The sequence below is a fragment of the Gavia stellata genome, chromosome 3 (genome assembly GCF_030936135.1).
Source record: "Gavia stellata isolate bGavSte3 chromosome 3, bGavSte3.hap2, whole genome shotgun sequence".
Lineage (NCBI taxonomy): Eukaryota > Metazoa > Chordata > Aves > Gaviiformes > Gaviidae > Gavia > Gavia stellata.
In genome coordinates, this window is record NC_082596.1 from 98,921,064 (window position 1) to 98,945,428 (window position 24,365).

Consider the following 24,365-nt stretch of genomic DNA (forward strand, 5'->3'; position numbering starts at 1 on the left):
AACTAGTTCTGAATGAGCCATTTTTGCATATTATAAATGGCATTTGGATGTCATTCTTCCCAGAGAGGGGGCTCCAGTTTGGGAGCGGGGATGACTTACCTTGGAGCAGCTCTGGCGCTTTCGGCTCCTGCTGTCCCCCCGGTTCCTGATGCGACACAGCTCAGTTTTTCACAGATGTTCCTGCAGCAGTACGGGGCAGGCGGCCAGGAAGCACCGGGGGTGGTGAGGCATCCCTGCTGCAGTCAGAGGCGGACCCCAGGGGTACCCCACTGTTCTGCAGAGGCTGTTAGCCCACACAGGGTACAAAACTACAGCAGCTTAAATAAAAGCTTGTACTTCTGTGCAATACTGCGTTGTACCTCATACAAGTCCCTCCAGACTTCATAATCAGAAGATTCAGGTAGTTTGAATCTTTCCCTCCAGAACAATTTCCCTTCTTGTGCCTCCACCACTTGCAATAAAAGCTCATCTTGAAAGCAGCTTTAACTTACAAATTAAAAAACCCCCTTCACCACTATGTCAAGACATAGCCACCTGGTTTTATACTCTTTAAAGCTCCTTAAGCTCTTCATAAGAAGTTAACTATTGTGATGCCATCTCTCAAAGCAGTACTTTCAGTCTGCATGGAAGAGATACAGATTTATTGGTGAATGTTCTCAGACTGATTTAATAAAATATAAAGCAAATAAAACCATACCATTTATTTAAAGTAAGCAACACAAAGCTTACATTATACATTGTCCAAATGGCATCTCCAAGAGGGAATGACTAATACCATCATGGTGAATTAGACTTCCTTAAAAACAAAGCATATGTGACAAAAGCAGGAATAAATGGCATCTACCCGAGCAGGTCAACAATAACAAAAAACCCTAGATAACAACATTTACATCACATTGACTCGGCATATTTTTCCCCAAACAGCATTCCATTGTGAGCTGGCTTAATCTGATGATTAACTACATCAATCTGGTTTTCATTTCTGCAACCGATTTGTTTTTTAAACTGTGCATATCTGGTCGCATAAACAAATCCTTGTTATAACCACAAAAGCAGGTGCCTCCGTTTCTGTTGTAACTAGTCATTTACATATGTTTCATTCCCTCAGGCATTTTTTCCCCACATGCTAGAATTTAACTATCAGAAACAGAGGCCTTAGGTATTAAAATAATGTGTGAAAAAAATGGTGAAACAAAAAGTCTCACCCACAACACACTTTAGTCTTGTGCCAACACAGGTCCCACTGAGGACTTTTTTCTATCTATAAAGCAGAAATAAGATCCTTGCAGGAACATACCACCACAGTCTAGAAGAAAGTGCATCACTTAAGTATTAATTTCAGCTTTATTTTATGTGTACATTTGTACATGAAACTCAGGTTCACAAAGTGTAAAGCTTTTGTTATCAGAGTATTTCATACAGAGGTCAACACATAGCTTTTGATTACTTATTTATAAGCTCATGCAATAAGCTATGGGAAGTTTACAAAAATATTTTAAAAGAAACTTTTAATCAAATGAGCATGAGAAATTCTGTTTGATTTGTAAATTCTGTATATAAGCTACTCTGAAACATTTCCTATCACAAAAAAAGACAAAAACTACTTAAAGGCTCTTGAAATCTTACAGTTGGACAAGTGTTCCCCTGTGCCTCCATTCTAAAGCATGGAAGTGGAAATTGTGGAGAAAAAACTTTTACTTTAATAATTGTCCAACTGTTATTGCTGCTTTTCAAAAGAACCTGAAAGCATACAATGAAAACTTAGAACTAAACAAAGAGCCAAATGGACATATTTATATCGTTACTGCAATTAAAATGCAAAAGTTAACTACAAAAGTTTCTTAAAATGTGGGGTTTTATATGTACATAGAGAACTGTACACAAATAGGGAAATTAAAAAGTTGGTTAAAAATGAGAAATAGTATACAGTATTTACAGCTTAAATGCCACTCATTAAAGTCCTAAACCATTACATGAACATGCAGTACATCCAACTTGAAATGAATACCTTTTTCGCAGTGTAAGACAGTCCTGTACAAAGTGTAAATCAACTATATGTTAATTCACTCTTCTCCAGCGCTGTGCTTGCTATCTTTCAGCTTCATAACAATGCCTAGGTCATGATCCTTTAGCTTAGGTAACTTCAAGTGAAAAGATGAACAATTATTTCTAATACAAATTTGCAGAATGTACTCTATCCACAAAATGCATTATGGAGAGATATTACGCTGCATTGTGTATGGTCTATTGTTTAAGTCATGCTTAATGAAAAACAGTAGTGGAGGGGCACGATTTTGTCAGTGGACTAATGCATACTAGTTTTGCCTTTTTCATTTTTAAAGATTTTCAAATTCCCTTTTCCCTCTCCTCCTTATTTGCTCAGACGAAGCCAAATGGTTATAAGACTGATTGTATTTGTAAAGCTTATAGTGCAACTGTTATCGTTATCAACTGTTATAGTTATCAATATAGACGTCAAATACTGTAGCCTTTTTCTAACTGTAAAACAGGTATCCATCTTTAGTGGTTTCTGTAAGCTTTTCTGAAGAATTATGTGCTATTCCATATATTGCCACAGTCAAAAGTTTAGTTACATAAATACCTAGTTATCCTCTAAAACCCAAAAATATTAAGGACCTTCAAAACTTCATTACCTGTATAAAAGTTAGGCACATTTCAAACAAGTAAAAATCTCCAGCCAAGTAATTTAAAAGGTTTTAGATGTTTAGCTCCGATGGTTGCACTAATATACTTCATACTTATGGAAAATCTGGAAACAGATTTTAAAATGGTGATATTAAATACCTGAATTAAACTTAAAAAAGTTGATCTCAAATCAAAAGAAATGCCATTTATATCAATTGAGTATTATTTATTTTATTGAAAATATCTCTTCAGTATTCCCTTTGCCTTACAGGTTTTTTTTTTTTTCAATTCACAAAAGCACATACTATCCATTCCCTTTAACAACTGACAAGTCTCACTAGTATGCATGCAGTAACTTCTTAAAACATTCAGTAACTACAATATGAACAATCAGAAGTGAAAAAGTGTGTCTTTCTGAAATACTTCTTTAGATCACTACTTTAGCATATAATTGGTTTTACACCTGTGATACTGGGAGAATACCCTAAGCAGTAACATATCTTTGCAGACATCGAGATGTCTTTGTGATTACATTTCAACTTAATGCACACACTGATTTCAAGTGTAACTCTAGGCACAAGTGTGCGAAACAGCATGCTGCCAGGACACAATCTTTCTCGCTTACAAGTATGTACTCAGGTTAAAGTCTACCTTCTACGACAACTTCATTTTCACCAAAGGATGTGCAGTTAAGTACACAGATTAATGCAGCCCAGATGAAGCTTTCATTGCTGTAACAAAGTACAGAATACTTTTCCCACTGACCTTAAAGGTTGTGGTGATATGACCAAGGTCTGACCAAAAATTTGACTTTCAACCCAATACAAATTTTCAGCTGTGTTAAATTCACCTGTACACAAAGAACACTTATTCCTTCCAAAGCAACAGCTGAGGATTTAAACAGTCTTTTCACCTTGGGCTGCTCCCAGTCTAGAGGTTAAAAAAAAAAGAAATCATTCAAAAGGTATTCTGTCAATACGCTGATGCAGTTTTATGTTAAATTCTGGTAGCACTCAAAGTTATGTTCTAGCATTTATATATATGTAGTACTCCATTATAATTTATGAACAAATTTCAGAATTTCATTTTATCTCAAATTGCTTGGAATTAGGTTAGGTTGCAGTTGTCATCCTAACAACCCATCCCCACATTTTTTCCCCTTAACTGAAACACACACATGATGAAAAAGCATATTTCTATAAACAGAAGAGTAACTGAAAAAATTCTCATGTTCACAATTGTTTTTCTAAGCCTTATTAGAGTCACATACTTTTTTTTGGCCCTGATTCATCCACGCTTTCTTACACTCAGGAATACTGCTGTGTCTGAAGAAAATTAATTGCTTATGTGGAATTGTACATGTTTGATGTTGAATGGCTATATACAAAACCATGCAGCTTAATATGCTCATGATCTAATATTTGGATTTAATTCAGGAAAGGCATTATTAGAATACGCTTAGTGCATGAAATGCATAAATTAAAACAGAAGATAAAAAATAAATCAGTTCTTACAGTTATTAGAGCTTAAACTCCTTTGCAGCTTCTGCTCAAACGGCATTATATATGCCTCCCCCCCAACAGAATTCAAGTAGAAATTGTAAGCAAAATAAATATCAATGTGCAATATGTTGAAGAGGGAATATTATTTCCTTTAGAGTAATAAAAACAGTGTACTTCAAAAATAGAAAGCTACTTTACACAAAATCAGGACTACTTTCTTTGGTCCACGTTGAACTTTCAAAACCAGTTAAGTTATTGGTTTCTTTAAAAAATTGTCAACAGCAAACTTCAAATTATATTGCTAGTCATGGTACACAGATTAGCTTCATAAACTCAGAATTAACCATGAAATGAAAGACAGTAATTTGGAAGATTCTTCCCTGCAATATAGCTGGGGTTTGAGTCCAAACAAATTTTTTTGATCATACTGGTAAGTTGCAAATGTGTGGAATGTTAAAAGTCTTTAACAACAATAGCTTCTAACAAAGCAGCAGAAGCTTCTTCACATTAAATAGTATATTCAGTATTCCCCCCTCCTCCAAAGACTAAATTGTGTTGATGTACTATTTGTTCTTTACTAGAAATTAATCATTAACAATGCAGAATGTGCCTAGTGATACAATGCAGAGACAGGCAGAGCTATTTGAAGATAGCACTAAAAGATCCTGTGTGGACATCTGCACAACACTGTATTGTCCAAAGGGAAGCAGAGTACCATCAGTGCCATTCATGCACAAGATATCTTTGTAGCCTAGTAAGAAGAGAAGAAAAAAGGTTATCTGAACTAATTTTCTTTTTCTCGGAAAAGTTATTTCAATTGTTAGTACATGTAAAGTAAAGAACAAACCCCAAAACCATCATTCATGTATATACACACACATATATATGCATACACTGCACTGACTAGAGCACCTTATGTTTAACAATGCTGTTTCTAAGAATGTGGAATGAAACTTCAAAATTTCACAGACATAAGGCCACTTACTCCCACTTCCTTTCACTGCTGGCATTATGCAGTAAGTTCATGCTATGATCAAAGAATACTTCATAGACAAACTATTTGTCCTCATATATCCCTCAAGAAATAGTTAAAAACAATTTTCTAACTTTGTCTCTGTTAAGCCACTTAGGCAGATAATATAATGCCTATTCATTGTTGCCAGGCAATAATGCCATATAAAGCGGAGACAACTAAGCACCTAACAGTGTTGTAAAAGTGATTACAATGATCTATGCAATAAAAATTATTTGGAGGAAGGCAACATCTGTAAAGATGCCTCCTTGTCAAAGGAGGAAAGTTACAGTAGCAACAACTTCATTGTCACTGCAATTAAAATGAAGAATGAAGTTCATCAGTAGAAGTTTTGTATATGCATTTTGTAAGTTAGTAGTCTGTTATCATTTAACTTCGTGAGAGACAGCAAGCCATTGATCAGTGGCAGCATGATAGCCTCGTACAATAAATAAGAATCAAGATGCTCAAGGGAATTTGGAAACTGGGAAGAAGTTTCAGCGTGAGGCAAAGTCTGAGACATTCTAAACTGCCGAATACAGCGCTTCATGAAACGGCTTTGATCCAGACAAGCATTTCCAGGTTTTCAAACAGAAATGTTTAATGTCTGTTGAGCAAGACGTTATATCAAATAACCAAATTAATTAGAAATAGAAAAAATAGAACAAGAATAAAGATACAGTAATCTTAAAATCCTCTCCCCTAAAAATGTATGTAACAAGGCACATTGGAGAAGTATCTTCAATTATTTTATTATTCAATTTGACTTAAATACCTGAAACCGGTTTTCTCATAATTTAAGACAGTGGGGAGAAGTTTAAATTGCCTTTTACAGATGTAATAATTTCATTGTCTACTAAAGTGCAACGATTGTTATGCCAAAAAGTATCAGCAGAAAGTAAAAGCCACAAAACAAAAACCCCAAACCATGAAAGATAAATAAGTTTTTGAAGACATTCAAAACAATGAAAATATGTATTCAGCCACATTTTAAAGCAATTCAAAGCCAAAAATATAATACTGAAAAGGTTTGTAAACCTATATTTTACTTGTTCCCTGCAAAGCCCATAGCTTTGTACATTTTCCAAACAAGACTTAAATACTTTTAAAGAAAACAAATAATTTTAGCATCCTTAGCACTTTAAAAAAAACAGTTTATGTGGAGTAAAATAAAGATGGACAGGTTAATTCATTACAATATCTTGAAGCACTAAGCAATATGACTGGATTTTAAGTTATATTTTAACCATATTCTTTTAGCTGTGCAGTAGGTGCCAGCGGTTTCAACCACCCTGAAAGTCTTTTTGATGTCTTGACAGCAAAACCTTTGAGCAATTTACTCTTCCTGTCAGCATTCAAAGCTGACTGCTGAAAAGCATTCAGTTGAGGAAAGATGTAAAAGATTCCTTATTCCTCACACAGAACTTTGTGCCCTTTAAATTTTGCATTTCACAAATAATTAGTAATTAGACTTAAAATTTCTATTCACTCCAAAACATTCACACTTAAGACGTTTCACATGCACAACACTACTGTCCCTTTTAAGCTAGAAAAGCACAAACTCTACTGAAAGCTAAGTATTTGAAAGTTCCAGGTATCTTAATCTTTCCAAAGATACAAAGTGTTAAGAAACAAGGTAGTAAATACATTAGTGCTGCCCATGTTCCAAACTTTTGGAGTATAGCAACTAGTTTATTAAACTTAACATTTTTGTTTGGTAGAAAACCAGTATATCATATTTTTACCCCTTTCCATTTTCCTCATAGGTGTATTTTCTTAAAGTATGGTACATTTGTGTGTTTGTTAAAGAATACATGTAGGGTTAAGAGTCCTATAGGTGCTTAAATAAATGTAGGGAGCTTATTTGCAACAAGTAGCCTTTCTGAGGTTTTCAGAAAAGCTGGTAACCATCTGTATGTTTAAGACAAAATAATTTCAAGGAGAGCATCAATTTAAGATTTGTTTGCGCATACACAACAGATTGTGCTTAGTAACCCTTGTACAGTCTCCTTAAACTACTGATTTCTGACAAGCTAAAACCATGAAGAAATGATATGCTGAGCTTCAGAAAACTGCCATGAGCCATTCTACACAGTGTTAATTACATCAGGGTTGCTAAAGCCATGGTTCTTAAACCCCAAAATTCATCCACGCTTTCAAACGGACCTAACAGTTGTTTTGAATGCTGAATAAGAATATTCAGAATTCAAAGAGATTCTGCTAATGCAAAAGTCAGTTATCTTGCTATTTTACCTGAATTCAAGTAGAGTGTATGTTCACAGCATTCTTCTGTAATTATGATTTCAAAGCTTACCCAACCAACAGCTAACAATTACACTCCAAGTTTGGCACATACAGCAATTTTCAGGAGCATCCCTTTATTTTATCATAACACTGTTAAGAACAATGATCCCATCACCAAGCATTAACCTGACTGGCAGCTATTCAAGGTGCTTTATCCCAACTTCGCACACATGGATTGATTACACCTTGCCTATGACTGAGGCACACAAGGCGCAGTGCAGAAGTACAACAGTTCAGACACTAGAGGACAGTCTGTTCGTTTGACCAAACCTCTAGATCTGTAGTGCAGGTTCCACATAGCTTCCTTTCTCTTGCACTAGTATTCAAGTTCATAAGCTGATGAATCCGCGTTCAGGAAGCTTCTCTTCACATTAAAGACTTCTTCGAAGTAGTTGATTTTTTTCCCCTTTTACATAAGTCTCAAAGCGTTGCAAGAATTCTTGAAAATGAGATAATTAATGTCAGTACAGTCTGTCCAACACCAAAGACAAGAGCTTCTAAGGGAGCCATATTCTTTCCTGCTACTCTGTAAATTCCAGCTACTGCAGCACCTAAGAATGACAAGAAAAACAATGATCAAATCACAGAAATAAAGCCAAGGCTGAAATATATGACAAATTGTTTACTGTGTCTATGCATCAGCTGTTTATAGAACATTACCAAACACTGTATTAAGTCATGGCATTATAGAATTACTAGTCTTGCTTGTATTTTTCTAGTTGTTATGAAAGTCCTTCAGAAATTATTTTCCCAGCTGAACCAGATTAATTTGTCCAACATCAGTTTAAGAAAATCGGATCTTGCCATTTCCCTGTAGACATCTTCAAATCTTTTTTACATTTTTTCCTTCTGCTACTCTGGAAAGGTAGCAAAAAAATCCTTTAAAAATTGACCAAGTCCAAAGTGTGGTTTAATAGTGCTCATATAGGCAGGGAGAAGACCACAGTAAAACTGCTAGTGTCTACAAAATAACTGTAAACACTTACACATCTATCAGCCTCATTTCAGATGAATAACCTGGTCATACTGTGTCAGTTTAGTTTTGACTTAAACTACTAAATTGTTAACAATTGTTTAGCAAATCAAGCAAAACATGAAAAACATCGAAGATTATCCATGAATGTATATGGGAGGAAATTTCTAACCAATATTATTAGACTTTGAGCTATAACACATTAAAAATTAAGAGACCATTTTTCTTGTACAGTGTGTGCAAATTTCCATTTAAAGTATAACATCAAATGGCCAGGATAAACCAGAAACAAAATACTGCATTGTAAGCAGAGCCAGGTGCTACTAACTCCCTTCTACTGTCTTTCACATGCTGAATTTATCACATGCATTTGAAGAACAAGAGTCATGAGCAAATGGATGGCTGTGATGTCTTGGTCTTGAAGCGAATACTTGAGAAAAAGATCAGTCAAAAAAATAACATGCTGATGACAACATTTTCTGCTCAAACAGCTTCTGAGCCTTTTAAGGATACTAAAATGTTCATTCAAAAAATACAGGCTTACTTACACACAGGTGTGTCCGTAGGTAAAAATTTTACTCAATCCAACCCTTAAAAGTTCATGTAGAACGAAGCATTTATTTAATACTTTCTGAACTAGTGTTTTCTATAAAGTGCTTGCTTTCTTTGCCTAAAGAACAAACATTAAGTATATTGTCCTTTATTTCAGAATGAATGACTTTCCTGAAAACCAAAACCCAAAACTTATAGACCTTCAGTATGTATGGTCTCAGATGCTATCTAATCATAATTAAATGCTTTCAGAGAGGTTTTTTCAAGGCTCAAAGAAAACTGAAAAGCCATCACCATTTTTTTCAAATATTAGGTAAGAGTTAAAAAAATTTGGAATTTTCTTGGTTTTGCAGTCACTAATAGGAATAGTCTGCTGAAGTGATCAAAAACCCATTAGTGACATGGAAATGCATTAAGTCCCAACAGATTTTTCTGAAAGTACAATCTGTATCTGAAGACAATCCGATTATCTTAAAGTTATCGCCTCATTTTTACAAAAATTTTAGGAATAGTAGAATTTGCTAATAATTGTGGCCATAACGGTATTTATAAAACACTATCAATCAGACTGTTAGGTGAGTAAGTTTTGAGGGTTTTTTGTTGTTGTTGGTTTTTTAAGACATATTCTGTAAAGTATATTTTGTCAGAAATATCTCACCAGAAGGCTAGCCTTATGGTGTTTCACTCAGCTACCTTGCACAAGCTCTTCCATTTGTTCCTCGACTATCTGCTGTCAAAAACTGAAAGATATCCTTTAGACTGAGCCCAGTACTGATATTAGAATTATTTTGGTGATTGAACTCTTAAATGAATGAACTCTTAAAGTTAATGCAAATCAGCCAAATTGGGGTACCAGAATTTGATGCTATTAGCTTAGCAATAACAGAAATCTTGGCTTCTTAAGAAAACACTGAAATATTCTGGAAAATATCAATAATAAAAACAAAAATTTCATAGTTTGATAATTATGTATTTATACTCATCAAATAGCAAGCAGTGTGCAATACAACCTGTAGTGCATAACCCAGCACAATTGGTATAGAGCCAAAGTACACTACAATAGAAGTACACTACAATAGGCTGCCAATGAGGGAAATGAGAATATGTCACCAAGAAGGAGTGTGCTTGGGGAGAGGAGAAAGAACAGACCCTTCCGGATGAAATACAGCTAAAATCCTTGCCTCAAACTGCCTGACATTTATCTGTTCATGGTTTGCTTTTTTTTTTGACAGTAACCACTGCTATTTAGTAATTTTTTTATACCTTTTTTATAACCATTAAGTTCCATGATTTTTCAAAGCCTAGAAACTGAGGGGTTTCCTGCTTTGCTATATGTTGGTAAAAATACCCCAGAAGGCCAGAAAGTTTGAAAGATCTACCTGAGCAAAATTAAACTTGCATTATTTAATAACCTATACTGCATTCATTCACCTACATAAATGATGCAGAGGACTGGCAATACAAAATGGAAATTGAAGCCAGTTTGCTATTTCAATTTCTTAAGCACTGGACCAGGCATCTCCAAACAACTAAATACTCCAGCTTGCATCCCAGTTTGCAGCACAATAGCTATTGAAAATAATCTCTTTACTATTTTGTCACCATAATTTGTCTTCAGAAGCTCCCCACAAAATTTCTTTCAGTATGAAACAACCCAGTGCTGTCCAGAAACAAAAATACCTGAAAGCAAAAGTATTTGGCTAACCAAGTTGCAATGCTCTGCACAACACCTTCGGGAACAGCATAACAAGTCTACCGTCTATGCTTGGAGAAATTCTTGGGTGAATTTACAAATAAACAGTATTGATTACTTGTTAAGTGTTTCAACCTGCAAAATTGGATGCCAAAGATACAACTGTGTTGCTCCTCTTTTTACGCGTAAATAAAAGACACAAAGTACTTTCATTTGAGAAACACCGAACCTGAACCTTTCCCACCACAGAATACTGTAAAAGTCTCTCCTTGGATATTCCAGCGACACATTTCCTATCTTGTATTGACCTTGTAACAGGGCCACTGCCATTTTAATCATAAGACAAAAATCAGCATAACATGTGATGTAAGGCACTCAGCTGGTTTCACCTCACCTTAGCGAAAAAATAGAGTTATACTGAACTACACTGTGTTAAATGGCAGAAATTCTAGGCTAAGAAACATATAGCAATTAAAACAACCTTTTGAGGAAAGTCTTAACGAAACTTTAAATGACATTTGCATTTTTATTTAACATTGAAAACCAACAGGCAGGAAGGACTTTCAGTAGCAATAAGAAATAATCTGTCACAAATCATCCAGGAACGTGTTCAAAGCTGAAGTGATACCACTATTCTGATAAGCTGGGCACTACACAGAAAGATGGGAATGAAAGGCAGCAAGGCTTGCTTACATTTTAAGACTATATGATGGTCACTAGATTTACCATTCCTTACACTCAAAGGCCTTTCAAGTTAGACCATCTTGTCAGCAACACTGAAGGTCTTTGGGCAGAAACTACTGTTCAAGTTCACATAGGCCCCATTCAATCCATTGATTTTAATGTTGAGAACCCCTTACCAGCACTGTTTTGGACAACGAAGCGTAAGCTTCTTTCCTGTGATAATAATAGTCACTATTTCTCCCCCCCCCCCAACAGAAAACTCACCATGCTCCTATTTGCTTGGGAAAGCTATTGTAGTCTATTTATAAGTTAGATAAAAGTAGCTGGGTATGATAAAGCCAAAGACTGAATAAAGTGTCCTACTGACCTTATGGCATATATTTCCATATTGACACAGACAACAGAATTTCTTAGTAAAGATGGAAAAACAGTATCTGATACCGATAACTCTAGATGAAAACAGCTAAGCATTTCCTCAAAATGTTCTTGGAAACATCTCTTGTGGGCCATATTTGGTCAAGGTGTAACACTTCCGCACTTTTCTACATAAAGTACTCCTGCTTTCTGCAATGTTTTAATGATGAGTATAGGTTTTAACTACAGCCCTCAATCTTTCAGCGTGTTGCTTTAACAGGAAAATTGTTAGCATCTTATCTGTGGATACAATGTCAAGAAATAAAAATGTATCTTGAGTGGTAGGCATTATACACTAACGCCGTAAGAAACTCTAACAGATGCCCTTGACAAAGAGCATTTTACCTAGAACAGCAGCACAGCTTAATTTTTTTGGAAAAAAGTCTAATGGCCTTCCTCCCTCTTTCCTCCCTACCCCAAAGAAACTCAAAAGTAACATTATGTCCAAGCCGAGACTGCAAAGTTCTTTCAAGTCCATGAGCCAAGTGCAACTACTCCAAACAAATGAATTTTCTTAGCTGTGAAACACTATCAACATTGCACCTTCCTGTCTTTTTAAAAGATCAACATCTTATCCAGGTGCAATTTAAAAACCTCCAGCAGGTCCAAGGAAAGGAACCTTGCAACCAATGGAATCAGGACCTCATTTCTAAAAGAAAATCCTGGCTTTAAGAGTACCAAGGGGTGACCTAGATCAGAAACCTTTGACAAAAAAAAAAAAATCTACAAGTATGGTAGGACAGGACTGCTCTTCCTGATCCCCAAGAGGTATTACCTGCTGAGCATACGCCTTTTGAATAGCTTGGAACCCAGTGTTTCCAAAATGAAAGTGTAGGATGATTTCTGCACTCCTCTGACAATTTATAGTGGTTTTATTCTTACACAATAGAAAAGCAACTCAGCTGTCATTATCATTAGGATAGCTATATAACTAAGGCAAAATCCTTAGTAAACAATTAACAAATCACTAAGAACAAGAGTTTTTTCTTTTTAGCAGTTAGGTGTAAAATAAGAAAGAAAAACACAAAACAAAAGACAGACTTACTGGTTATCATCGCTCCAGTTATAGAACCCAGAAATCCAATGCTGACCACAATGACAGAGATCAGCCTCCCCTGCCTATGCCTCTGCAGCATCACAAACATTAATACTCCCACAGCACCATGGACAAAGAGAGAGGAGAAGAGAGCCCAGAGGAAAACCCAGTACCACATCTCTGAAAGAAAGCAGTTAAATAAAGGGTTAATATTTCTGAGACAAGAACTTTATAAGTAAGAAATTTAAAACATTGCATACAATTAAGAAAAAGGAATCAATGTGGTAACAACAGCATATGCTCAAGACACTTCCCCCTTTTAGCAGTCTATCATAAACTAATAACTCTTACGATAAAAAAATTATTGAAAGGATTCTGACACAATCTTAATTCAGATGTATTATTACAGGAAGTCCATAATTCTTTTAATGGTTTCTTTAAATAACATTAATTGCAATTTCTGACTAGGTATTGTAACTACTCCTGCAGAATGAAATATTCTCTGAAACAACAGACTGAACCAGGAAAGAGTCAAGATTTTTTTTTCCCCACACAAGAAGAGACAGCATCAGGTAACATCAAATGGGAAAACTGGGATTAAAGACTTCAGTTTATCTACCCAGGAGCTGTAACAGTGTGTTCCATCGAATTAGCTTCAAAGGCACTAGTAAGAACACTACAATTTTAACAAGAAAATGTTAACACCTCTAACTCCTTGCTTCTAACTGCTTAGCAAAGAACTTCATAGAGACAGGTAGTCATTATTATTTAAATTACTAAGCAAGGACAAGAGATCATGACAATGTGTGGACTACAAACATTTCTCTGAAGAATGGCAGACATGATCATTACCTTCAAAGAAAAGAGCAGGAACCATCAATGAAGCCACATAAAAATTAAAGAACCTTTCTCACGTGGTGGTAATTTTCTAAAAACATTTACTATAACTCAAAAGGGTGGGGAAATGCAAAAAAAGGGAAATATTTTTTTTTTAAGTCAACTACAGTAGGTGTATATCATCACAGAATTCAGCAAATTGGGGCACATTTTCCCGATTGACATAATCCCATTAAACAGTCATTAATTCAGAGTTTTTGCCACAGTTCCCCCTCAAAAAAAAAATAATACAGCTTCCTTACAACAGCAGGATACTTACTGTTTATGAGGTGAGCTGCAGCTTGACACACATCGGTCATTTGAGCAGAAATATGACCCAATTAGCTAACTTAAAAAACCACTTAGCAGCTCAAACAAAACATACTGTGAAAAGATCCTGAGAAAGAATGATTTCTCCACAATAACCACAGTCCTTTGAGTCCAATGTCAATATTGTATGTATATCCAGAGCACAAATACAGAGTTTAAGCTTTTTCATTTAGCAGTACTTTGAGAGTAGATTTAACCCTTCCCTTTTTATACAGGCATAAAAGGCAAAACTATGTCATAGGACTTAACTCCTCTAAATTATGGTAACCAAAAGGCTTTAAGAGAGCAGCAAGGAAGGTAGGTGGTAAACCTACAATCAATTAATATTTCAGTTGTAGTTCAAGATGTAACTTTTCTCTCTGAGTGCTTGGATATATGCACACATACGTTAAGGGTGACTCCAAGCAGCTCTCCTCAGACCCTCCATCCCTTCACCCCTAGCCCCAAGCTGGGTCTCAAAAATCTTTGCAAAAGTGTAATGACCACAGTACTGTTCCACTAAATGTCTCATCATTCTCTGAAGCTGCTGTGACAGAACAGGGCCAAGAGTGCCAAGTAGTCACTCTACAAATACCTGACAACCCCACTCACTAACATTAAGAAAGATTGACGGACTGCTGATCTAATCTGCCATGGTCATGGATAGTTTGGGAGGGGAACCTATCCTGCAGTCCTAACAGGCCTGTCTGTTACTAGCACAGCTTGGATCTTCCCATGTTTTTTTTCTGGTGGAAGCAAATAAGCAAGGAGATTAGCCAAAGGATCTATCAGTATACAACCAGCAGTCCTGCTAGACCTACAGTTTGTCCATGGGTAAATAAGCCTTAGGAGATGGGAAAAAAGCTTACTTTCCTGCAAACAAATCACATACAGCTTTGCCAGGAAAACTGTGTCAGGAAGGAACACTTTCATTCTTCTAGCGTACATCAGAAGAGCTACCAGGGAAGACCCTTTCATTGAAAGATCTCACAAAACCATATTCCTAACAGCTCAAAACACTTTTCTATCAAATGGTAACAACTAAGCTCCTTTCCCATGGGGGATCATTTCCTTGAGCACCAAGTAGACTGTTAGCAGATACTTAATAAATTTCAGAGGTGTGGACCTCTGAGCAGACCATAGCTCAGCAATAGACTGAACAGGCTTTCAAGTCTAAACTGCTATGGCAACACTGGCAGTGAAAAAACACAAGGTCTTGTTCTACTTTCCCATATGAATAACTATGAAGAACAAAAGTTAGAGAAAAGAACTCTAATATGGGAATTAGAATGTATCTAGTAGGCAAGAGCAAACATTTTCTTGCTTGCAGATGTTGATGTCTGAAGGCCTTCAATCCTAGAAGATATGTGCATATCTTACATCTTCCATTTTAGTTCTCCACGGTAACATGGTTGACCCCATCTCCCAGATTATTCAGAGAAGCACGAAACCAAACTGCTGACAGGTGAATGTGATGCTGAATGCACCATTTCAAAAGATAACTTGTTCTTACACAGAAGAGGATGTATTGCCTTTTTTGCCAGTAAAAACTGCAGTGGAGATGTTACTTATTTTCTGGACACAGCACCCTTTCCTGCTATTAACTCTGTCACACAATTTTCATACCACTCAGATTATACTGATATGCAAAATACTCAGTAAAAGAGAGGCCTGGATCATCAGGACAGAGTGCTGACAATGTTCTTGACCCTAACTTTCATTTCTCTTGACCAAGATGGATGCAAGAGATAAACATCAATTACCAAGAAAAAGTGAGGGCCTCTTGCAATATTACAACCTGATACCCCAGTGATGGACTCTGTGAATATGTATTTCAAATCTGCAGTTGAAGAAAACACTTGGTTCCTATGTAAGGTCACATGACAACTGCAGGCTTCTAAGATTGCCAAATACTCCATAACTACACCAACGGTATATTGATTAGTATTATCCCATCAGTTCTTCCACAGTCTAAAGACAAACTTCTGGAAGGTGTGCTGTTCTGGATACTGAATTCAGGCAGGTATCAACTGATGTCATAAAACTGCATCAGAATGAGACAAACTTGTCCCCATATAACATGAAGCCCAAGACGAGAAGACTCAGTTACTTCAGGTGAGAGGGGACCTGCGATTATGGCAGCCTATTCAGCAGCCAGTGATTCTGAAGTGAATGGCCAATATGTAGATATGCTGTGGGGAGGAGAAGCAAAGCTTTTGATATTGTCTCTCTGCAAATGTATCTGAGGGACAGTCCCAGGACACTGAAAGCTGCACTTTCAGTCATTCTCTCCTAAAATGCCATTGCAGCTGAAAAGCTGGAAACTGGACCAAGAAAGTCTGTTGGAATCCAACTCTATTAGACGCTGCCATTCCCTGTAATTTCCACAGGGTTTACTAGGCACTGCATCACCTTTTAGGAAAATCAGTGTTTGTGGTCATTGTCAACATTCACCAGGTAGAAAAGGCAATTGATTTCCAGTCTTAGAAGACTTATTAGGATGACTGTATTTTCAGGTGAAAAGGAAAGACTATGGGAAGGCTAACTACTCCCCTGTAACTAAGAAACCAAAAATATTTACAAACCCTTACACAACAAAATAGCGGCATAGTGAGCAACTACATTCCAAACAAGGCTCAAGGAAAAAGCATCAGCCCTCACTTTATATTTAGGGCAGGAGACATGAAAATAAAATCAGCCCCAAATGTCCTGTTGGATAAAGGAATATAAACTTGAGTTCTTTGATACACACTTTCTTCTCCTACTCTTTAAAAGCAACATGCATATTGAACACATTCAAAAGGAAATTAAAGAACATCCAGAAATATTCCTTGTTTCACACAAACACAGCCGTATCATTTAAAGAAACAGTTATAAACCATCACTTCACAGAAGCTTAGGTTTCCAAGTCAATAGCATTGTAAAGTCAGTCATGCAAGAAATGCAGGTAATGTGTAACACTACCTGTAATAATCCAGTACCACCTTCTTATAAAGTATTCATAATAGCTTATAATTTTGCCAAACTGACTGCAGATGCTAAAACTTGTAGGTGTTCACTTCAGAACAGTTGGAGACGAGGGAGGGAACACCTTCTTGTCCAGCTGAAGATAAGAGGGAGGAAGGAGCAAACCTTTGTTTATTTGGGAAGGAGACAGACAGGGGGTTAGGGACATAGGCCTGCGACACTCTGATTTGCAGAAGGCATGCAGCAGGGTAAGGGACACAGCAAGCAGTTGAGGACTGGTTAACTGTCTCTATCCTGAGAGTAGGCAAATCACTTCAAGATCATCTTCTATTTGGAGTTGGTTTTTATTTGGGTATCTCCATCAAGTACATATGCTCCAGATTATCCACTCTCCACCAATTTACATATCTAAATTTGTTAAATGAAGGCAGCTGAAAAACTTTTCTTTACCAAATTACTAGACAAGCTATGAGCAGAGAAACTAGAAGGGGTTTTTTTTTGTCCTTCCCCTCCTCTCGCACACGTTCTTGCTAAAGATTCTCATCTGCTGCAACAAGGGCTGGATTTTAAAAGGGAAGGAAGACAAAAGCCTCCCTGAACAGGAAACAAAGTACAATTCTGACACTTTGTCTTGTGGTGGGAACTATTCTAGCATCTCCCCTCAGTACCAAGATACCTCTAATTTCCTAGAGATTTGTTGATTTTTTTTTTTAATGGTTGATATTAGCAAGGAATAGGCAGTAACTTGTATTGTTGCATCCTGTCACAACATAAAGAAAAAGTAATAATCACACTACTCAACAAATATTCTGAGACAATCACTTACCTAATTGTCATACCACAGTCGCATTTTAAAATCTGATATTAAAGAAATTGAGAATTTGATCACACAAAGCTTTTTAATAATTGTTTTAGATCATATCTTTCTCTTGCAAAGTTGGCTTTTTAGTGAGGGACTCAGTGGAACACAGCAACATATTTCCCATAAAACTTAAACATACAAAATCAGAGCCATTTTTAATCATAACTTATGAACCTTTCATCACAGTCATCTTTGTCATGTTAAAGTAGCTGTTAAAAAACCTGAGAGATCTGTAATTCAGAGAGTCATATCAATTGACTATTTCACATAAGTGTTTCCTGTTCTTCAGCTACAGACTACACATTTAGTAAGAGACTGCATATTTATTAGGAATTCTTCTGAATACAAAAATTTCTTTAGATTCCTAAGTAGGCATCATCCGCTTTGTTTAACCACCACCTCACTTCATTAGAACACCACCTCAGTCCTAGAAGCTGAAAGAGGACAAATCTGTTCCAAGCACCTTCCATAGGAAAGGCAGGAAGAGTCATCCTTTCTTACCCTCATTTATTTACTCTTTTTATGCCTGGTAGTTCACCACACTCACTTGTTTACTTCTGCTCATTAATTAGGCCAGTGATGAAGACAAGCTGTTTAAGATGGATGGACAGGGTAAGGAGGACAGCCGCCCTTTTAAGCAAACTGGAGGAGGCTTCAAGCTCCATAAACCTAGAGGACAGCTTAGTCATTCTTATTCTGGCAGGTTGAGGGCAAAGAACTTAATGCACAGGAATTTCTGAGTGGAAGAGTTCAAGGCTCACTAAAATTCACTATCATCTAACTCCAGAATCATGATGAGAGATAACCCTCAGAAAAACAAGTGTGCTAGAGTAACAATGAATGAAACAAAGAATGGTTTGATGATAACACTGAGAGATGGCACTAGAAAATAGAGAAAGAATGTGGACCTCTGGACAAACTGTCAAGACTTTGCTTATTCAAAAATAACCAAGTAGCTGAAAGATCTGCAATACCTGTAAGGAGGAAGTGAGACTGAAGTGTTTTTAAGAACATGCTGGTACAAAAACTGTTTATGTCCTATATACTGATTCATACCTTAAGAGGTATAAACTCACCTACATGATCATCATTGTTACCTTGATAAAAAAGCATGTGTCAAAAAACCCTCAGTCTTTGTGTAGCTACATTAATTAGCTTGCTCTTTTGATGATGAGCTGCACATGTGGAGTACTTTGCTGCTATGGTAATAATGATTTAGCTTTATGTGACAGAGAGCTCCAAATACTAACCTAGCCTCAGTTTATTTAGTCATGTCCTCACAGGGCTACCCTAAAAAGTCATGAATAAAATAAAACTTTAGAAAAACCTCCCAGCTTCCTTTGCTTGATCCTAAGAAAGTTTCAGAGTTTACTTTCAGTGTATCCAAATTACTTTAAGCAGCCAAAACACTACTTCTTTGTATCAAAAGTCCACAGTTGCCGAAGAAATGCACTGACAGGGAACTAGGAAAGGTCCAGTACTTACTAGGTTACAAGCACAGCAACGTCCAATCTATCACATAGAAGTCACAGCTTTTCTAAAAATAAAGATCTGAGATCCGTTTTTCAGGTTTATTTAAAATTCTTAGCACTTAACCACTATCTTAAATCTTGCCTTCATTTTATGTTCCTTTCAACTGGTTCTACTTGGGTGGGGATTTTTTTTTTTTCTACCAGAAAACCTGCAAGGCTCAAATAACTTTTAATTCATGCCCCATCACTCCAGCTTTAGAGTACTTATTTGTTAATGTAGGTATTTATACATACCATAGATACATATCTTACATACATTATTCTTATATACTACATATACACATTATACATATATTAGTGTAGGCATATACAACCTTAAAGATTAGACTTGAGATTAGACACAGAGTTTTTAAAGCATGTTACAGTTTTAAATAACATTCATATCACCTCCATCTTATCAAAACTTGTAGTTGCACTCCATCAACAGCTTTATCTTGGGCAAATAAGAAAATACAAAGTCAACACACAAAGTATATAAATGCTAATAATTTTGAGTGTTATCTATATATATATGAACATGCTATCCTACTGCCGCTCAGCTTCAGTAAACATGGAGTACCTCCTTAGTCCTTCATCAGTTTTCTTTTCCACTAGTCCTTAGCTTGTTTTGCCAGATGAATAATGAGTGCCTATAACATTTCATAAATCAAGACTGATTACTCCAAAAGAAAGTATCTCTCTTCTGATGCTAATCTATGTGCCCAGCCTACCACTATTAGATGCAGCGTTAACTCAAGCAATAAGTATCTGTGCTATGAATACAAAGATACAAATTTAAGTCAACAAGGTAGCACATGTTGACATTTGAATTAAAACTGTATAATGTTATATTCCTGTAGACTTACAAACTCAAAGCACTCAGATTAAGAAATGCCAGTATATTATACCTGCAAATGTAACTCAGCTCTTTACACGTTACAATATTTTCTTCATCACTGAGTCCCTTCCTTATTATATTAACTGGTATTCTCAAAGTTATCAGGACTATACAGTCAAATTGTTGTTTGAAGATGCTAACATTTCTGCTGCATTAAGTGGAGGAGAAGCACTTGCTGAAGAGCATTTAACTCAAATTACAGACTGGTCTTCTCAAGTTACAGGATAGGGGACAAAGACATAATCCAGATGACCAGGGACCTATGATTACAGGATGAAGCTTAGTAAGAAATAAAACAGACAAGGAGCATCTTTATGCAACACCCATGATCTCTTATAAACGTTCACGTTCAACAAATTCAGGAGTTATTACTGTCCAGCACTTCAAAATTATAGACTTTTATTTTTAAGTGTATAAAAACAGTTGTGCAGTCTTGAGATCATCACCTTAGGACACTGAGGTGTGGGGAGGAAGAAGGTGACTCTGACTTTAGAAATCATACAGTACAACATAAGGTTTTTTTTCCATCAACTCTTCTGCACGCAATGGCACAGAGGAAACAGCATTCTCCCTCCACCTCCCCAGTGGCTAATATAAAACCCACTCAGACCAGAAGCTTACACCTTTGAAACATGCAATAACTTGAACCAGAAGCAGGAATCTTTGGAACATGAAATAACTAGATGTGAAAAAAATCTACATTGCTTACAGGAAGAATAGAAATATTGCCCAGTTCTTTATTGTGGAGGTAGCCTTTAAATAAATTATCTATTTTAATGGGCACTCAAACTGGGATGTTTTTTCAGTTCAGATTCAGCTATTACCTGCCTTGTTCTAGTAAACCCTGATCTACCGCTAACTCTAAAACACAACCAGTCCATATGAAGGGGCTGTTCTTGGGATTTGCTGGAGGAGGTAAAACAAAGCGAGGTAGAAGCCTCCTCTCTCCCATGGTTACTAGAGCCTTACCTCCACCATTTACAGTAACACTCCTCTTCCTCCCAAGTGAAGGCAGGAAGATACGAAGCAAAGTACATCATGTTGGTGGGACAACATTCAGCTACAAAGAACTGTGCTTACAGCTTTAGCTGTCGCATGGTGTGATGTGTATGTGGCAGGAATAAAATAGTCTGTGGTCTCCTGCGTATTTTGGGCCATATATGAAAAACAAGATTTTTTTAATATTGAACCTGAATCAGATATATGATTTAAAAATAATGGTTCAGCTCCCCATCAAGGGGAAAAATCCCCCAAATTAAACCATTAATGTTTGAAGCGCTTTCTTGTTTAGGTTGGAGTTCATCTCAGGTCCCTGTTGAAAGTTTTAGAAAATTAATATATTTTTAAAGAAGGATACAAGTTTGCTGATAAAACTTTACAACTTTGTGCAAACATAATCAACATTGTTTATCTAAAGATGGTAAGTTTTTACTTGTGCAACTTAAAAGCCAAGTCCAGACCACAACTTTAAGTCCAAAAATAAGCACAAAGCAGTCTTAAACAGTATTCCATGAATATTCTTTATTTATGAAGTTCTTTTCCCAGTACTCTGAAGAAGTTTCTCTTTATACTTGACAGAGATGCAAAAGGTAATGAATTAAGTAGTCAAACAAGATAACTTGTTCACACACCTATTTTCTTAGCATGGAAAAACCAGAGCTTCGGATTTTGAACAAAGTTTTCTTCTACATTTGGTAAGTATTTTAGGAAGGGTTTACGTAAGTTTAATAACAGCTATTTGTTAATATCAATTATTATATTAAAAGCAATCTCCTAAAATATAATCAGTAACAGTGTGTCTCCTATAGAAGATTTTAAATCCAGTGAAAGCTAGTAACTGTCGACAGCCCATAAGAACATTCAGCACAACAGGTTATGGCTGTAAGGACAACCTGCATTTAAGCACCAATTCAGAAACTATAGTGCAACTACAACTGACACTGACGTGTTCTCCAACAATACTACGATGGATAAATAACTATTTTTCATATTCTTTAAATTAAAAAGAAAAAACATTGCACATTAAAAATACCTTGTGCAACCCCTCCTTATATTGCAAAAGCACTAAGAAACAAACTGTTTTGCTTACTTAACACTCAGCACTGAATTTCATAGAAACGCTTATGTTGCATAATGCTCTAATAAGAAAAACTTGTCTGGTACAAAGAAAAGTTAAATCCATTGTGAAGTTTTTCCTTTAAGAGAAGAGTACAAGATATATTTTTATAGTAAGTATGCAAAAATAAATACTCAGAAAATTAGTTGTATTAGTGTCACCACACTAATACCTGGAAAATTTAATCAGACACACATCTTAAAAAGTTCATAGATCAAATAAAAATTCTGTATAACCTTTTTATTACATTAAAAAGTATCCTGGAAAAGAACAAGACAGACAATAAAGCCTACAATGATCACTTTGTTTGCTACAGCTTCAACTTCAGCTACACTTCTATTTTCATCATAATTCTTCCACCTTGAGTAGATTTAAACTAAATCTATCAATCATTACTATATAGGGGGAAAAAAGATGGCATAATACTCTTTCATAAACATTAGAATATTTTCATAAATATTTGAAACATATCCCCTTTACTCAACATTTTCCGCTAATCTGTCACCACCTAGTATACACCTATACCAAGGAGAAAGAATTTACTCAGTAACATCTCTGCTATTGACACCAAATCGCTACTTAATCAGAGCTGGAAGCTTATACTTTTCTTTACACCTGGACAGAATAGGAAATCAGAAGATACACCTCTCCACTATATGCCTTGGGTTTCACAATAGTCCACACCCAATTTTCAGCATGAGATTAAGCAGAAAAAAGCCAGTTCTTGCCAAAGCTAGCTAAAGCTCCCCTCTCCTAACAAAGGATGAAGGCCTGACTCTACTTTGGTTCACAAATTTTTTTCAGAACAGCTCAGTCTTTAAGAATCCCTGATGCTTAAGATTATGTCTATTTGTCAGGAAACATCTGCCACCTCGTTAACTCCCATTGTCCAGGGGTATACTCGGGGCAGGGGGAAGTCCCTGATTCTCACATTCATTTCTCTGGTTTTTTGTTTGTTTTTTATAGCTCTCTGTCAAATGCCAATGAGCATATATCTACAAAAAAAACCCCAACACACTCCCCCAAACATACTCCAGCCTTGCATACATGTTTATACATTCACAGGCACTTTGTACAACCCTTCACTCACACACAGGTACCCATCAATCCGCTCATATACACACACCCTGTGCCATTAGCCTTTTATTGTACACATGCATACAAAAGTGAGTGAACACATTCACATCCTCAGCTCCTTTCCTCATGCAGGCACACACGCCAGTCCTCCCAACACGTAACACAGATCCCTCTCGTTTCCCTGGACATACCAACCCCACACCCAAGCCCTCCTCGCACACACACACACATTATACACATGCTCACGGAACAGGCACGTACGCGCACACAGACAGGCACGCATACAGCCTCAGGAACACAAACACCACCCCTCCCCACGTGTAACAGACGGGGAGACCACCGCCAGCCCGGCACACCGCTCCCACGCCCTCCATTGTGCGCCACGGGGCTCGCCCTCCAGCCTGGGAGCGGCTTCCCCCGGCTCCCACCCCGCCGGCGCTGCCCGCCCCCCCACCCGCAGGGCTGCACAGGCAAAGCCACGCAGCTCCCCGCACTCCAGCCCCGCAGCTCGGCCCGCCGTCCCCGCGCCAGCCCAGCCTCCCCCCTGCGTACCCAGGCCCAGCCGCCGCCCCGTTACCGGTGAGGTTGCGGAGGACGGTGCCGTGTGCCCACAGACTCAGCACTTGCTGCACCGACAGGTTGATCATGGAGTTGTCTCCCGCTTCCACCTTCATCGTGGCGGGTGGTCCAGCGGCCTCTCCTCCGCCGCTCCTCAGCCGGGGGGGACGGGCGGCGGCCTGACGACTGGGAGGCTGGACGCCTCTCGCCGCCGGCCCGCGGGGCGGGAGGGCTGCGGCGGCGAGGAGCGAGAGGGCGGGGAGGCGGCGAAGGGGCCTCCGCGCCGCGGGGGAGACATCGAGGACGGACGGGGGAGATGGCGGCCGGGGCGGGGTGGGGGGGAGCCGGGCGATCGGGCCGGCCGCTGGCGCTTCC

At 37.4% G+C, this 24,365-nt stretch overlaps 1 protein-coding gene across 1 annotated transcript; it reads right to left on the reverse strand.

The window, feature by feature from the left end:
• Window positions 1–7,869: 7,869 nt before the first annotated feature.
• On the reverse strand, window positions 7,870–24,106 carry TMEM170B (transmembrane protein 170B). Its single transcript, XM_059815520.1, has 3 exons — window positions 24,010–24,106; window positions 12,826–12,996; window positions 7,870–8,015 (listed from the first exon to the last, which is right to left on the reverse strand). Exons 1-3 carry the CDS (start codon window positions 24,104–24,106, stop codon window positions 7,885–7,887), a joined length of 399 nt encoding a protein of 132 aa, XP_059671503.1. The 3' UTR covers window positions 7,870–7,884.
• Window positions 24,107–24,365: the final 259 nt, after the last annotated feature.